At 41.7% G+C, this 18252-nt stretch overlaps 1 protein-coding gene across 3 annotated transcripts in view; it reads right to left on the bottom strand.

Moving 5' to 3' along the window:
• Nucleotides 1–18252, bottom strand: part of tgfbr2b (transforming growth factor beta receptor 2b) — a 76166-nt gene that overhangs the window by 7314 nt on the left and 50600 nt on the right. For all 3 annotated transcript variants that reach the window (XM_059652935.1, XM_048555754.2, XM_059652939.1), the window contains 2 exons: nt 16933–17074; nt 396–523 (listed from right to left, as the gene is read on the bottom strand). In XM_059652935.1, the coding sequence (XP_059508918.1) occupies nt 396–523; nt 16933–17074 (270 nt within the window). The remainder of the gene's footprint in view (nt 1–395; nt 524–16932; nt 17075–18252) is intronic.

Genomic DNA, 18252 nt, shown 5'->3' with positions numbered 1-18252 from the left:
AGATCACTCAAAACAGCTCAAAAGGTCAAAGTCAGTTGGAGAGAAAGAGCCAGAAGTAGGCTCCTCACAGAAAGGTGTTGCTCTTAAATGAATAATGTTGAGAAGGACACTAGCTGTGCATTCAGGCTCAGGAAGAAGTCCAATTACTCTAGTTAGGACTCTGCACAACTCTTTCCATTCAATAGGTCCAGCTAAATGTTAAAGCTCAGGAAAGTTGTAGAAACTCTAAAAGGGCTGAGAAGAAGCCTACAAACAATCGATACTTCAGTGAACCTGAGACTGGGCATTGAAAACTCCGCAAGCTACATTCATTGGCTTACAATGTACAAATGAAGAGAAGGCCAGCTGCCGAATGATGTAACGTTATTTACTGATAGCAATAATAGCTCAAGTACCTGGTGGTTAAGCCAGCTGTTCGGGATCTCAGGTCTTCCCCGATCTCGCAGGACAACATCCTTCATGCTTTCTACACAGGGATGCTCCCGGACTTTGGAACCAAAGGCTGGCTCATAGTCTTTCACTTCTGTGGAGAAAAATTGCAATGATAAGTTAGGGCAAACTATTTTCTCAGGTGGGCGAATCAACAAACATCTGCTGTCAGATCAACAAAATCAACATGACTCTAAAATTAAGCCTTGGCCATGATGCAACAGAATCAGGAAAGAGTGGGTGCAATTTGGAAATCTCTCTCCCCGCAAAACATTCAGACACTGGGCTGCAGACGATTGGAGCCTCTAGGTCAGAATTTGATAAATTTCTACTGGGTAATAACATTAAAATATGGAGCAAAAGGCAGGACATTGAAGCTGAGGAGCAGGTCAGCCATGGTCTTTTAGATTCCCTACAGTGTGGAAACAGGCCCTTCGGCCCAACAATTCCACACCGCCCCTTGAAGCATCCCACCCAGACCCATTCCCCTATAACCCACACACCCCTGAATACTATGGGCAATTTAGCATGGCCAATCCACCTAACCTGCACATCTTTGGACTGTGGGAGGAAACCGGAGCACCCAGAGGAAACCCACACAGACACAGGGAGAATGTGCAAACTCCACACAGACAGTTGCCTGAGGCGGGAATCGAACCTGGGTCCCTGGCGCTGTGAGGCTGCAGTGCTAACCACTGAGCCACCATGCCACCCAATGACTGAGAAAGATGGCTGACTCTTGTTCTGAACACTCCTATACTTTCAGTTGAAATGAGGCTCATTGAATCATGGTTTTGTTACACGCAGGTGTCTTATTGAAATAGTTTCCCCTCTGGCAATTGCAATCATTATGTAACATTATAAATGTTTTCTTTATAAAACAATTTCCAGTTGCAGTAAAAATTTTGCTCATGTTAAAACATCCCACAAAGTTTATGATACCATTGCAATTGGTAAAATGCAAATTTTCTCTCCATGTTTCTGTAATACTCTCATCCCAAATGAATACATTGGAAATGTTTATCCGGTTTTGAAACATAACTCCCGGTATCTTGGCAGTCACATTCAACACAAGTACAATATTGGATAACATGAGAAACAGAAATATCCTTAAGACTCCATACAATTTAGGACAGGGTTTGGAGTGCCAGGGGAGGGAGGTAAACAGCAATAGAACTTATTCGTGAAGCTGCTGTTAGCTATTCTAATGCTAAGTAGCAAGAACTACAGGAGATTAATACTTGGTATTACTAAGAGCAGGACGTCAATGTTGGAGAATGAGAAGCATTCTAATTTGTGACTGTCAGCACTGACATGGAATCCAGGGAAAGAAGCTCTTCCTCTTCATTTTCTCGCAGTAGCATCTTCAGTGAAATAAAAAGGTCACTGAACTACTGCTTGTTAATGGCAGCCTTTTGTCCCGTAAGATTATGGCTTGTGCTCTGAAGATCAGGTGAACTTGTGTTAAGCATCACTGATACCCACTCTGTCATGACAGTCTCAGTGATATACAAAGGACGGAGAAGGACTCACTGGGCATGGTTTTCTGAGTTGTGTTCCTCATCAGCTGAGATTTTCCCAAACCCTTCCAAACAGTCAGCCAGCAGACAGCATGAGTGTCAGTGCCCCTCTCCTGAGAATCTCAGCTGTCAGTGTCAACATCCACCATCTCCACATCCTGCCTGCAGGGGGTGTGCTTGCAGAGGTACAGATGTCCAGGAAGTCATCCATCATCTATCCAATGAACATGGCCAAGTCAGCACAGATCTCATTGGCTTCATAATGAGTTACAGTGCACTTCACAATCTGAGTTGGTACCCTTTCCTGCCAAGAGACGTCAACGTTAACAGATTGATGGTGGAAACTGTTCAGCCTTTTCTCCTGCCTCCTGCATGTTGTCTAAGTCTCATGACTGTCCAGGAATGTACTGGGGTTGTACGCTTGGTAGCCTCGCAGTTTGGCATTCTCAGTTCTGTTGCTGTTATTCCAAAACCTCTTAATCAGCTTGGACAGCACATCAGTTGCAGCTTTTGCAATGCATGTGTGAGCTACGACAGGGCAACATCAGACCCTTTGAGATCCACACTGCAGTCAAACAGAAGCTTACGACATGATTGTATTTACAGAGCAGTGTGAGAAGGCAGGCTACGGTACACCTCAGCTGTAACAAGATTGAACCCTGCACTATTGCTGTTATTCTGAAGTTCATGGTAGCTATTTATCCAACTAATTGGTCCCATGAAGCTCCCCTACCCACCCACAATATCTCCAGTCAGATCACAGTAAAATACCTTAACTTGCATTTCTTCTGTAGAATCATACAATATAAAACAAGGCCATTTAGCCCATTACGCCTGTGACTGCTCTTTGAAAGAGCTATTTCATTAGGTGCACTACCCCTTATTTTACCCTACAATCCTGCATATAGTTTCGTTTCAAGTATGTATTCAATTCTGGGCCATGTTTAGAGGTAGGCTATCAATTTACCACAAGCTTGTGCAGTTTTATCAGCTGCTTTAGTTGTTTGGATTTGTAATTGCAGGAAGTTGAGTGAGACTGCTCAAACCTTCAGTAAGAAACATATCTCATTAGTTGAGGCTGAATTGTAACCAAATTCTCACAATTGGGCGGTGCACCAACAAGTTACATAACTCAGTTCCTCTGGGCAGGCAGTCGCCAGGAGTTTGTCCTTTTGCAACTCCAGAATTTTATTAGCATGTTATCTTTTCATTAATCATCCATTTCACAGCAGATGACAGAGGAGGTGGATGTGGAACACAGGCCTCCCATTCAGAGTCTCAGGTCCATGGCTGGCACAGTGGCTCAGTGGTTAGCACTGCAGCCTCACAGCGCCAGGGACCCAGGTTCGATTCCAGCCTCGGGCAGCTGTCTGTGCGGAGTTTGCACATTCTCCCCGTGTCTGCGTGGGTTCCCTCTGGGTGCTCCGGTTTCCTCCCACAGTCCAAAGATGAGCAGGCTAGGTGGATTGGCCATGTTAAATTCCTTGTAGTGTTCAGGGGCGTGTGGGTCATAGGGTGATGGGTCTGGGTAGGATACTCCATAGGGTGGTGTGGAATTGTTGGGCCGTAGGGCCTGTTTCCACACTGTAGGGAATCTAATCTAATCTAATCCACTGTATTAGTCAGTGATAGTTGGATGTGTACAGTTTAGCTGTGACCTGGTATCAGGGGGGAAAAAAAAAATCACACAGTATTGTGCAGTATTTGTTGAGGCTTCAAACATTCCAGAAGTACAGGAGCTTGGCTGATAATGAAAGAGTTAACAGAATGTAATAAAAACAAAGTGATGGTTTACCATGTCCAGCTGGGTTGAAAAATCAAGTCATGTGCATTGAATTGTGCTAAAATCTACAGGTTACAGTTCAACCTCACGCATGTGTAGCTCAAAGCTCTCTTCTTTTCTGTGGGTGAGGAGATAGGGGCTAGATCTACCCTCTCCGTTTACTAATAGCTGCCTTGTCTCCTGATCAAAACTAGGCGTGCAGTTTTTTTAATTCCCTGAACTTTGCTGTCGTACAAATCTTGTTTTCTACAACACGATACTAAGCCAAATAACTGAGCAAGTGAAGTTCTGGCTGTTTTGCTGCTGGCTTGCTCTTCAGTGAGAAACAGATTGGTTGAACAGCTCCTGCATCTGGAGAACATCTGTTTTAGAGTGGAGAGACAGCAATCTTCATAAGGAGGAGACTTTATATGTTTTAATTTTGCCACAAAAATGCTTATCTGTAAGGAGCAGATTATCCTACCATGGTTTTAGGAATATTCTAAAGAGCTAAATCAAGCTGCATTTTGGAATAGCAGCTATGAGTTTTGTTCCATCTGGCTTCCCTTGGTGACATGATGAAGATGGTAACACTGCTGGACAAAGATTTACAGATGCTTTTCTGGAATAGTTGTATGCAAATTGCAGGTATAATCGCTTGTTCCAGTAACACTAGCTAAGCTGGTAAGTAAATGAAGCTATTTGAACTACTGCAGCACAAGGAGGTCTAGGTGTCCAGCCCCAGTTTGAAGCAATATGCTTAGCCATACAGTTATTGACATGCAGCATTTGCAGCTCCTGAAATTCTTGGTTAAGCAACCTACAATGTGGCATGTGATCCTCTTCAAACCTCTGCTGCCTATATTCTAATCCACAGAGGATTCTGTTCAACTGTCACCCCCCTGCACACCAGCTTATCGTGTCTCCCAACTCTCTAAAACTTTGAGTTTAAAATCTCATCCTTGTTTTCAAGTCACTCGATGGCCTCGCTTCTCCCATTTGCAGAAGTCTCCCAAGGCCTACAGACTTCAAGAACCTGTGTTTCTTAAACTTTGAACTCCAAGACGTTGTCTACTCCCTTTGCTCCATTATTGATCGCTGTCCCTTCAGCCAAAAGCTCCAGAATCCTTTTTCTCGTCCTTGAAGATATCCATCAAAACCTACTTCTTCCACCTTGCTTTGTTCAGAGATCTTAAATTTTTTGGGGGGTTTTTGGCTTACTGTCTATTTTTCTCCTATATTGCTGTCTAGTGGAACATTTTGGGATCTTTCATTGTCTTAATTATACAAAGTCTTCGATGTCTAATGATATTACTTGGACAATGGAGAGTCTAGGCTGTAAAATGAAGATCTACTTCATCCATTTGAATGCTCAGCATTGTTTTGGATATTGCAACTCTCTTAAAGTGTGGTTGCCTCGCTGCAACTTGTACAAGACGCTATACAGAAATACCCAAAAGAGGTCTATTTGGTAACATTTTGAATCTTTTAAAATTGGAAATACAATGACTTGGTCCCCATGGATTGTTCAGCAATTGATTAGATTGCACAACTCCTGCAGCTGAAGTCATGAATGTTTTCATTTCCTCTTCAAAGTCTGTCATCAGTGTTCTCCTGTCTTAATTTCAGTAAAAGTCTCAAAGCCTCAGCAATCCTTCACAAAAGCTGGAGAAGACAAACTTATGCCTGGACCAGACTCACGCAATAGGAACAGAGGAACAGGAAGGAGCAGGACTTTCACCCCTTTCAGTCTGTTTTAACATTCAACATTTTAACAGTTAGAGGACGATCTATTTGTATCTAAACGAGTCTATCACCGTCTGCTGGTCTGCCTGTGTTGCATTGCGTGAAGGAGAAAGTTTTAGGTTTTCTCTGCAGCTTGGTATACCACCAGCAGGTGAAAGATTCTAGTTTTCAATTTCCTTGTACACTTCAGTTTTGCGTTCATTGGACTGAGACATGTCAGTAGTGAAAACAGATTTTACATCCCTGACAGCAATCTGCCCAGGTCCGGTACATGATGAATCAGGAAAACAATATCGCTCACACTAGTCCAAAAATGTTTTTTAAATCTAACTCAGGTATAGTGTATTCAAATATTCTAATATTGACCATCTGTATTTCTCATATGCTACTATCCTTACATTTACTTAGCAGTTCAATACAAATGTGTGTCAAGTTCCCAGCACTACAAATGGTACCACCAATGCCCAGAGGAGATCAGGCTAAATTGGTGTTCTTTGCTTGGGTTGGATTTGAACCAATGCTCCAGAAGGGAATGGGCAAAATTACAATAGAAAGTGAAAAAAAAAGTGTGAATGTTTTGAAATCAATGGAACTAGAGTTTCAGGCCAATTTGTCAATTGGAAAATGATAACTCTGAAGTTTTAATCAATAGAAAAGCAGGTAATATCGAGGGAGGGGGAGAAAGGACAAAAGGTGAAATATCTCTTTCACCCTCCCCTTCTCCACATCTGCACTTATTCAAAACCTGTTACATTTCCAAATTCTTTCAGCTCTGGGGGATAGTTCTTAGCCTCAAACACTAAGCTTATTGCTCAATTCATTGATGCCGCAGATGAAGTGAATATTGAGAGTTTTTTGTTTAATCTTTTATTTCAGGTCCAAAGCCCACTGAGACGTATGATTATCATCAGTACTTTGAGCCATTCCACTGTTAAGACATCTTGAATTTATTTTCTTTGCGCATTTGCAATAAGTGGAAAAAACATCACCAAATTTTAGAAACTGGGCATCATAGCCTAGGTAATTAACAGCAGTAGGTGTAGAAAAAAAAGACCATTTTCAATAAAAGTCAACCACATAGACAAAAATGTGTCCTTCTAACTATGAGCCAGAAGGTTCAGTTCAAATCCCACCTGTTCCAGAGATGAGTCATTACTTGTCTAAACAAGTTAATTTTAATACAAGGTTACAACTATCAGTTTGCTCCGGAAGAGCTCAAGAGTATCAACAAAAGGAGTTTGCATTTCAAGTTTTAATTTTGAGAAGGCAGGCACACAGGAATGGATTAAAATAGTTCTAACTTTCTTGTTATCAGTACAGCTTGCCTGATAACTCACAACAGTTCTGTCAGCAATGAGAGGAAACAATGACTGCATCTTCCATTTAACACAGTTAAAGTTTGCCAAGTATTTTGCAGGCGTGTTAATGAACATCACTTGAGGGGCAATTTTTGAAGGGAGTTTTAGTAGAGGCGGGAGGCCAGGGACATATGGGGAAGGTGTTCAAGAGTTAGAAATCCAGGCAGTTGAAGGTGTAGCCACCAATGGGGGAGCAATCAAAGTCAAGGATGCACAAGGGGCAAGACTTGGAGGAGCTTGTTGATCTGGGGAGAGACACTTGTCTTAAAGTCCACCAGTCAGCGTTTATTCCGGAGGGGATCCAATAGCAGAAAGATGCACATTAAAGTCGGTGGAATGGTGGACAGTGTGGAAGAATGTTGCAGGTTGCAGGGAGACTTGGATAAACTGCAGAATTGGGCCGAAAGGTGGCAAATGGAGTTTCACATGGATAAACGTGAGGTGATTCACTTTGGGAGGAATAATAGGAAGGCAGAATACCAGGTCAATGGAAAGATTCTTGGTAGTGTGGATGTGCAGAGGGATCTTGGTGTCCATGTACATAGATCCCTGAAAGTTGTCACCCAGGTTGATAGTGCTGTTAAGAAGGGTTATGGTGTGTTAGGTTTTATTGGCAGAGAGATTGAGTTCTGGAGCCGTGATGTCATGCTGCAATTGTACAAAATGCTCGTGCGGCCTCACTTGGAATATTGTGTATATTTCTTGTCGCCCCATTAAAGGAAGGATGTGGAAGCATTGGAAAAGATGCAGAGGAGATTTACCAGGATGTTGCCTGGTCTGGAGCGCAGGCCATATGAAGAAAGGCTGAGGAACTTGGGTCTGTTCTCATTGGAGAGAAGGAGGCTAAGAGGGGATTTAATACAGACATACAAGATGATCAGAGGATTAGATAGGGTGGGCAGTGAGAGTCTTTTTCCGAGGATGATGACTTCAGCTTGTATGAGGGGGCATAGCTACAAATTGAGGGGTGATAGATTTAAGACAGATGTCAGAGGCAGGTTCTTTACTCAGAGAGTGGTAAGGGCGTGGAACGACCTGCCTGCCAATGTAGTTAACTCAGCCACATTAGGGGCATTTAAACAGTCCTTGGATATGCATATGGGTAATAATGGGATAGTGTAGGGGGAGGGGCTTAGATTAGTTCACAGGTCGGCGAAACATTGAGGGCCGAAGGGCCTGTTCTGCGCTGTATTGTTCTATGCCTCCCTTTCCTTCTTCCCTTGAGTTGGAGTATCAGAAGCAAGGGTGGGGTTTGTCTTTCATAGCCTACACCAAGTGGCCCTCTTGCCTCTGATTGGCACAAGACTGAGATAATTGAGGGTCTTCCCTCAAACCCTATTCCCCAGGACAACCTGGCCTGATTATTTCTCCTTCTTGTCACCTCCAGGGAGGGGAAAGTTCCTTCCAAGGATTTAGTCAGTTTTGATTGCAGGATACCAGCTATGAAGTGGGTCAATTTTTTAAATTAAAGGCAGAGTAGCAATAATAGGGAATTTTAGCTTTCACTCATATTGGAACAAAGAGAACAGCACATGTCAGAATAGTGGTAAATTTTTAAATGTGTCCAGGCTAGTTCCCTGTAACCAAAATGTCTTAAAACTAACAAACAGACGGTCCATGAGATTTGGTAATGAGGATTAGTTAATCATTAATAATGTGCAAACATTTATGAAAAAAAAATTAAATGAATGTGTTCAACATTGTATTTGAAAGGGAGAATCGCAAAACTAGGATTTTAAATATAGTAAAGGTTGAGTTCAATGAGATGGGATAGATACTGATCACATTAAACTGGAAAAATTCTGTTAATGAATAAAACAACAAAATATCAGTAGGAGATATTCAAAAAAGCAATGAAAACACAAACAACTGCATCTCCCAGTCGCGAACCATTTTAACTCCCCCTCCCATTCTTTAGACAACATGTCCATCCTGGGCCTCCTGCAGTGCCACAATGATGCCACCCAAAGGTTGCAGGAACAGCAACTCATATTCCGCTTGGGAACCCTGCAGCCCAATGGTATCAATGTGGACTTCACCAGCTTCAAAATCTCCCCTTCCCCCACCGCATCCCAAAACCAGCCCAGTTCTTCCCCTCCCCCCACTGCATCACACAACCAGCCCAGCCTGTCCCCGCCTCCCTAACCTGTTCTTCCTCTCACCCATCCCTTCTTCCCACCTCAAGCTGCACCTCCATTTCCTACCTACTACCTCATCCCGCCTCCTCAACCTGTCCGTCTTCCCTGGACTGACTACTCCCCTGTCCACCTATCTTCTTTTCTCTCCATCTTCGGTCCGCCTCCCCCTTTCTCCCTATTTATTCCAGAACCCTCTCCCATCCCCCTCTCTGAAGGAGGGTCTAGGCCCGAAACGTCAGCTTTTGTGCTCCTGAGATGCTGCTTTGCCTGCTGTGTTCATCCAGCTCCACACTTTGCTATCTTGGATTCTCCAGCATCTGCAGTTTCCATTATCACTGATCCATCTACCACTCGTCAGCTCATTGGCCCAACTGATCAAGAAGCCTTTGTAATCTTGGATAATCTTCACGCTCCACTATGCCTCCAATTTTCATGTCATCTGCAAACATACTAACCATGCACACGAAATTCTCATCCAAATTGTTTATATAACTGACGAACATCAGCGGACCCAACACTGATCCCTGCGAAACACTGCTGGTCACAGGCCTCCTATCTGAAACAACAACAACCTTTTACTACCACCCTCTGTCTTCTACCTTCAATCCAATTTTTTACCTAACTGGCAAGCTCTCGCTCAATTCCATGCGCTCTAAGTTTACTAACCAGTCTATCATATGGAACCTTGCTAAAAGCTTTACTGAAGTCCATGTAGTTACAACATCCACGTCCATCTATCTTTTGGTTGTCCTCAAAAAACTTAATTCTTTCCTTTATTCATTCATGGGATGAGGGTGTCACTGGCCAGGCAGCATTTATTGCCCATCCCTAATTGCCCAGTGGATGGTTCAGAGTCACCCACATTTCTTTGGGTCTGGAGTCACATGTAGGCCAGACCAAGTAAGGATGGCATTTTCCTTCCTCAAAGGACATTAGTGAACCAGATGGGTTTTTCCCAATAATTGACAATGGATTCATGGTCATCATTAGATTCTTACTTACAAGTACTTATTGAATTCAAATTCAACCATAATTTGTGGTGGGATTTGAACCTGGAACCTCAGAATGCCATCTGGATTAACAGTCCCGTGATAATACCAGTACACCATTTCCTCCCCATAAATAGTTTGAGAGACATGATTTTCCATACACAAAGTCATGTTGCCTATCCCTAATCAGTCCTTGCCTCTTCAAATGCATGTAATTCCTGTCTCTCAGAATCTCTTCCAACAACTTACCTATCAATGATATCAGACGCACCATTGTAGCTATCCTATTACAATCATCCAAAATGTTCTCTTCATCTGGGAGTGATCTCCTTAAATTGGAAAATTGTAGGTGTCACTTCACATTTATGAAAATTGATAGAGGGAATTGGGAGGCTTAGACCAGAGGCCCAGCATCAATTATCAGGATGTTACAAGAGTGCATAATTAAGGATTAAGTCGCTGAACTCCTTAAGAATTTTCATCTATTCAGAGAACCTTCATGGATCTATTACCCTGTAGCACATAACTCGCAAACCTGATTGAACATTTTGACAAGTGACTAAAGTATTTGACAGGAAAAAGCATAGGGATGTTAGTTATGTAAACTTTCAGAAGGCATTTTAGAATGTTGCTCATGAAGAGGTTTTTGGCTAAAGTTGGCACTCATGGAACAAGAGGACATTCATTGGCCTGGTTTCTAAGCTGGCTGAAGGATCGCAGTTTCAGCAGAAATCACAAACAGGTACTCTAATCGACAGTTTGTGAGTCATGGCAATCCACAAGGATCTGTGTGGTGCCTCAGTTCATCACTGCAATTCTCAATGACGATTTAGATAATGAAAGGCCATATATCTGAATCTGTTGATGACATAAAAATACATGCTAATGTAAACAGTGTAGGAGGAAGCATAACTTTACAAAGAGATATTGCTAGGTTAAATTAAGAAGCTAAACTGTGATGCAAGAATTCCAGTGGAGACAAATCTGCAGCTATCCACTTTTGGACCTAAGCTGGATAGAACAAGGCACTTTCAAAATGGTGAGAAGCTGAAAACAGTGGAGCTCCAAGGAAACTTGGGGGCCCAGGGCACTAATGAAATACGAGCATTTATATTATAGAATACAAATGGCGAAAAAGTCATGTCTGAGAAACACAGATTTCTGGCTAGACCACTGCTAGAATATCGAGGGCATTTCTGGACATAACACCTAAAGTAGCATTTCCTGGCCCTGGCTGCATGGATTGACTGGAATGATAGCTAAAGGGCAAGGATTAAGCTACGTGGGGAGCACAAACCAACTAAGGTTTATTCCCTGAAGGTTTAGAATGTTGAGGTGACTTGAGAGAAGTCCAACAAATTACAGGGAATAGATAGGGTGGTGAAAGAAATAAACTGTTTCCACTGGCTGAGGAATCAAAGATCGGTGGACAAAATCTAACAAATGAGTCTGATCTTTCAAGAATAAAATTCCTTTCTGTAAATGGCAACTGGTGCTAGATCAATTGTTAACTTGAAAATTGGGATCAGCAGGGTTCTTGTTAACGAAAGGGTATTATGGGATTCAAGGCAAAGGCGAGTGAATGGGGTAATGTCACAGAGCAATCATGATCTCACAAAATGTCTGAATAGGCTCTGCAGGCTAAATGACCCATTCCTGTTATTGTGTAATAGAAGTAAGGAACAACAAGTTTGAGAGTTTTTAAACTGAGGCATTACCAGTCCAAGAGTCAAAGTAAAACTAAAAGAATTTTGTAAAAAAATGTATACCAAAAGCTGTAGATGTTCAGGCATAAAGCTACACGGCTAATTATTCTGCCACATCATTCCTTGTCTCAGTGTCAGTTCTGCCGTGTTAATTATTGGCACAAGTGCCAACAGTTAGTTTGAAAAGAAAGTTTGTGCCAGAATCAGTTAGCAAACAATTGCACTGCCTCACGTTCAAAAGAATTGGCATTTGAGAAGCATAAAGAACCAAAGAGAGCAATCATAGAGACCCAAGTCTCAACACGTTTCAGTTTGCACTCATTTGTAATTGGAGATCAGCCGATGTGAGCAGGGCTGGATCAGGGAAAAAAGCCACAGCAGGAAAGGAAGTTTAATTGTCTTAGAGCCAGAGTGACAGGAAACAACCATTTTGTGTTATGTTTCCATTACTGATGGGAGCTAACCCCTTGAGGTGCATCAACTTAGATTCAGTTTTAATAGCATTTAACCCAGCTTTATATTCGGAACAGACTGGAATGTTCCACCTCGCCTTGAGGTCCTACGCAGGCTTCATCTAAACTAAAGTGCAATCCAATTGGAGATGCTGGAACGTGAGCCCAGCATATGTTTTGTTAGCTGATAACTACTCAGCAATGTGATTATAATGGAAATATTTGTTTTTAAAAGGAAAAACGTCCTCAGGCAGATTAAGTCAATAAAGACTGCATAACAGGAACAAATGGATTAAGAGGAGATTTTAAATCTTGGGAGATGGGTAGTCATTTAGAGGTTTCTAACATTCTGTGTTGGAATAAAGAACAACACAACTGGGTACGAGGCAGAGCACCCTCTGTCCCATGATAGATCTTCACTGAAGAGCTTTGTAGAACAGTGACTTCAGCCCTCGATCTCTGAAATGTCACAAGGTCAATTTACAGGACACGGCAAGCTGTGCAGCGTGACAATTGGTTTTCAGATTGTCTTCAGGAGCTAAATGCTTTATTTCTGAATTTCATCACTCAGCAGCAGGTTTCTTTCATTTGCAATGTGCTATTTTTGAAAAATTAGGTAAAGTTTGTCACCAGTACAGCATATAGAATTACACTGAATTTGCACTACAGAAAATCAGCCTTTGGTCTCTGACAGTATTCATTTTCCACTAGTGTCTCGTCTCATGCTGTGTCATATAATTCTTTTAACATATCCTATTCCTACCTCTGTACAATTACGTAGATTTCTCTGAAATGTGTTGAGTTTTTTTGGCCTTGAGTGGCGATGGCCTAGAAGTATTATCGCTGTACTTTTAATCCAGAGACCTAGGTAACATTCTGGGGACCCGGGTTTGAATCCCACCGTGGCAGGTGGTGGAATTTGAATTCAATAAATGTCTGGAGTTAAGAATCTAATGATGACCATCAATCCATTGTTGATTGTCAGGAAATACCCATCTGGTTCTCTAATGTTCTTTGGGAAGGAAACTGCCATCCTCACCTGTTCTGGCCAACATGTAACTCCAGACCCTTAGCAATGTGGTTGACTCTGAACTGCCCACTGGGTAATTAGGGATGGGTAATAAATGCTGCCTGACCAGTGACGCCCTCATCCTGTGAACAAATAAAAGCAGTCCTTGTGGTATAAGATCCACATTCAAACAGCTCTTGCACAACAAAGTTTCTCTTGATAATGCAGGGCAATTGGAAACTTAAAAACAATTCTGTTTCTGCTCAACATTGCAACACATTCTACAACAGACAGAACTCAATGAAAACAGAAAGTTTTGGATGCAGATCGCATTTAGAGTTTAGGAAACAAAGATAAGTTAAGGGTTTGCTGAATCTAACTGATTCTCACTGAAGTTGCTCTCTTTCCTGGTCACAACTAAGCTGCCTGTTCAGTTCCAACCTTCCCTGTTTTGCTGTATCACGTGTAAGGCTTCATTTAGTGAAAGCTGAAGGAACCATATTTCCTGGTGGTTGCATTAGAACGCCAATCTTCACAAAAATGTGACAATGGCAAAATTTGAAATTTAGGTGAATAAAATTACTGAGCCTATAATACTGAATATTTTTAATATATACAGGATGACGCATGTACACAGGCTGGACAACTGCAGATTACAGTTGTACAAGTGAAAAATAGGTAGTTGCTGCAAAACTAAAATGGTAGCGATAATGTCAGGTAGGATGCATAGACAGAGATATTTATTGCAGACTGATGATCCTTCATTAGCACCAGCCATAACTCGAAGGTGTGACGGACAGGAAAAGTGATTTGGGTGATTGGAGGAAAGAATTGCAATAAAGACTTGAAGAGAAGGTCTGTGATAAGGTGGAAAGTAAGCAAGATTAAATGGCAAAAGAAATGATTCGGTAATGCACAAGGAGTAGGATCCCACAGATGCTATCTGACCTACTGAATATTTCCAGCACCACAACTGCAGAATACATCAAAGATGCCAATGAAGATGTCTTTTAGAAATTTGTTATGGTTATTTTTCATCTTCTTTGGTGACCATTTGCTATCTTTAGCTGATAACTATATCACATCTTTGATGGCATCTCCACAACCTGTAACCATCATTATCTAGAAATGTAAGGACAGCAGACTTATGGAAACACCATTACCTTCAAGCTCTCATCCCAGTCACACAATGTTTCAACACTAGGTCAGAATCCATAAACTAACTAACAACATTGTGGGAGCCACACGGAATACAGGGGTTCTAAGAGGCCCAGCATGGGCAACTAGGAATGGGCAGTAAATGCTGGCCTTGCTACAAATTCTTATTTCTCAAACCCAAATTTACAAAAACATAGAGTGATTGAGAAGAGAACAAAGTTTCACTTTTCGCACGCTACTTTTTGAAAAGCAAGCTTCCATTCTCTGTCGAATAGCTGAGTGAGCATCAACAAGTGGGTTATACTTCTGGGAGCTGGAGCATGGAGTTCTCAGCACTCCTGAACCATGCACCTGCTGGTATATGTCAGTATTCAGTATCACTAATCTCTGGATGAATCCTTGTGTGTCCTAGAAACAGGATAAACAGTTATAGCCATTCTCATTAATACGATTTCTTCAACCAATTGCACAGCCAGGCCAGCTAAGCGATTCCAGTATTTTCAGTTTTTAATCACAATAATTGGTGTATTGTCCTGCATCTCTCTAAGTTAATGAATTCCCTTGCTACTCCTTTCCAAAACTATGTGTTGTAGAGCAAATTGAAACACTTATCCACAGAAAGGCAGGACAAAGGCTTCAATTCTTGGTTGCATTATTCTCATGAGAAACTGAGGAAGGTGGCCTCAAATATCTAATCACAATGAGTTACCACGGACCCGTAACGACAGACCACAAATTGACTTTAGTTGTGCCAACTGACACACAGTACGTTTAGAGAGGGTAGTGCTGAAGATTGGAACATACCATAATTCAGATACATGGTGCTATGATCATGGGCTCCCAGGTCAAGTACAGTATAGGAATAAGTGGAATAAATCTATTACTCCTCCTAAATAGCACATCAGCTCCAAACACTGTCGAAAAGGCATTATTTCCCACATTGCCAAATTGCTTTCTCAAGTGAAACTGTCAATTCAATGTCAAAGTCAAATTAGAAACATTTAAGAAAGCTTAAAAAAAGTAGTGTTTAACTATCGCTGAATTGCAACTGCTTTGAATCTGCTCAAATTTATGTGACATGGACTGCTCACAGCTTTCAGATAGAAGAGGCTTTTCTGTCTGACTCTTGTTGGATTCAGATCTGTTATATTTGTTTTCAATGCACCACCCAACACTGCACTCTCTCGAAGCTGGGTTAATTTTAACTCATAGGATTGTCAGTTCTTAGGCACTTTTACACCAACAGATGACATGTTCTTGTCTGTTGGTTCTCAAACTATTGAGTCACAGTGTACAGGAAATTTCAATAGGTCTAAGAAATTATGAAGTGGTCAGAGCACATCGAAAGTGCCAATATCTGAGTTTACCTATTATAAAGGCAATTGGATCTTAATACAAAGGAGTGCAGCCCAGTATGACTTAGTTGAAGATTAAAAGGAAGAGCTTGTCATAGGTTCCTCATCCCCGACATCAACAGCAAACAGGATATTAGCTACATAGACGTTGAATGTTTGATCTCACTCTAAGCAGCAACACAATTTTGGATAAATGGTAGAAAAGCAATTCATCAAAAGACCTTCAAATCCAGGTGAATGAGAACTTATCTATCCTCTGAAAATAAATTTGTGTAGAGTGTTTCATGACCCCACAGTATCACAAAGCACTTCAGGAGCAAGGCAGTATTTCTGAAATAGAATGACTTATTTAATGTCAGAAATCTGGCAGCCAATAGATGTGTAGGAAGATGCCACATAGACAATGGACATTCAACCTACTTTTTTGTGATACTGTAGCGATAGAATAAATAAAGAGAATCTGTTTTGAATGATGGAAGGGTTAGTCACTAGAGGCCACAAATGTAAGAAGACTGGCAAATGAGCCTGAAGCAACATGAGAAAAAATATTTTACACAAATGGTTAAGATTTGGAACTATTAAGGTAGTTGACAGGTTCAGCAGTCTTCACCAAATGGAAGTCAGATTAATAATCAGTAGGGATATTGGGACAGAGCAGGCAGTGATATTAACTGGATTATTACCATAAACAGTTGGCACATAATCAACCAAATGGCCTTATACTGTATTGTATCATTCTATGTCTGTAGTTTCATAAATATTAACCAACAATTCTTTCTTTGTCTTTTAAACTGTACAGAGGTACTTCCTCTAACCAGCTGTGGAGGCAGGTAGACTTTGTTTTACCATGGAATCCGATGGTGTGGAAGCAGGCCATTTGACCCATTGAGTCCACACTGACCCTTTGAAGAGCATCCCACCCAGACCCACCCTTTACCCTAGGCACTATGGGAAATTCAGTATTGCCAATCCACCTAACCTACACATCTTTGGACTGTGGGAGGAAACTGGAGCATCTGGAGGAAACCCACACAGACACAGGGACAATGTGCAAACCCCGCACAGACAGTTACCCGAGGCTGGAATCGAACCCAGGTCCCTGGTGCTGTGAGGCTGCAGTGCTAACCACTGAGCCACTGTTCCCAAATCAGCAATAAGAGTGCTAACAACTGGGCATTAATCTATTCTCTTCTTTGTAATGAAACTTCCAGATGCTGTACATCAATCAAACTAAATCTGAAGTTTACTGTTAAAACAAAATGACATCCTGTAGTAGTTTAAAAACATAAAATAATTTTAATGCCACTCACCACCAATGGCTGTACATCGTGATGTAATCTCCCATAGAACTAGTGCCATTGAGTAAACATCGGTTTGTTTAAATGCCTCAATATCCTCCAAGTTAATTCGTGACTCCAGCACCTCGGGAGCCATATACCTGGCTGTACCAACCTACAAAGCACAGAGAAAAGGATAAAACCCATCGGATATTGGACTGTACAACAAATTGCATCTGACATTACTTACAATGTAACACAAGACAATTTGTGTGATTCAGGCCAAGATCCAGAACTTATAAAGCACCTTTAATGTAATAAAATCTCAAGGCAGCTGAATGAATTATGTCAATCTCAGTAACAAAGAACTCCATATTTTGTTTGCAATTCTAAAAAAAAGCCAATTGTTTATCACCAACTTCATTACATTTCTTTCTTGCTGGTTTCCTTCCTCTGGGCAGTGAAACTATAAGGCAGCTAGGTATTTCAATAGGCACTTATTGAGAAGCCTATGTTACACCAGTCACCACAAGCTGATGTTTGAAGCATTTCATCATGACTCTCTCATTTCCCACTCTTATTTTGGGTGTGGGTCTAATTGAGAGGGTGGTCCAGGAGTGTTTGATGCTTGCAGTCCTGCAATGTTAGGAGTATGCAGTTTAAAGAAACAACCTGCCAGTTCTCAAAGTTAATCAAGAGCAAGAGCATCTCTCCCCCACCTCTCTCTCTCCCCCGCCATCTCTCTACTCCCCATCTCTCTACGCCCCCATCTCTCTACCCCCCCATCTCTCTCCACGCCCCCGCCACAGAGCTTTGATAAAAGGATGATCTATGACAATTCTACAAGGTTTGAAATTTGTGTCACAGATATACAGGTTAAGTTTGCATTTAGCATGCTTGCCTTCGTTGTTTAGACCTTTGAATGTAGGAGTTGGGATGACATGTCGAGGTTATACAGGACGTTGGTGAGGCCTTTTCTGGGGTACTGTGTCCAGTTCTGGTCTCCTTGTTATAGGAAGGATATTAAACTGGGGAGGTTTCAGATGCTGCTGGGAATGAGGGGTTTGAGATACGATGATAGACTGGAAAGGCTGAGACATTTTTCACTGGAGTGTAGGAGATTGAAGGGTGACCTTATTGGTTTATAAAATCATGAGGGGCACAGCTAAGGTGCATGACAAGCGTCTTTTCCCTAGCGTGTGTGAGTTCAAAACTAGGTGGCATATTTTTAAGGTGAAAGGAGAAAGATTGTAAAAGGGCGTGAGGGGCAACTTTTTTTAAATGCAGAGAGTGGTTCATGTGAGGAATGAACTTTCAGAGAAAGTGATGGATGCAGGTACAGTTATAACATTT

The sequence above is a fragment of the Stegostoma tigrinum genome, chromosome 2, assembly GCF_030684315.1.
Source record: "Stegostoma tigrinum isolate sSteTig4 chromosome 2, sSteTig4.hap1, whole genome shotgun sequence".
In the NCBI taxonomy this organism is placed as follows: domain Eukaryota; kingdom Metazoa; phylum Chordata; class Chondrichthyes; order Orectolobiformes; family Stegostomatidae; genus Stegostoma; species Stegostoma tigrinum.
This window is presented reverse-complemented; position numbering and strand designations above follow the sequence as displayed.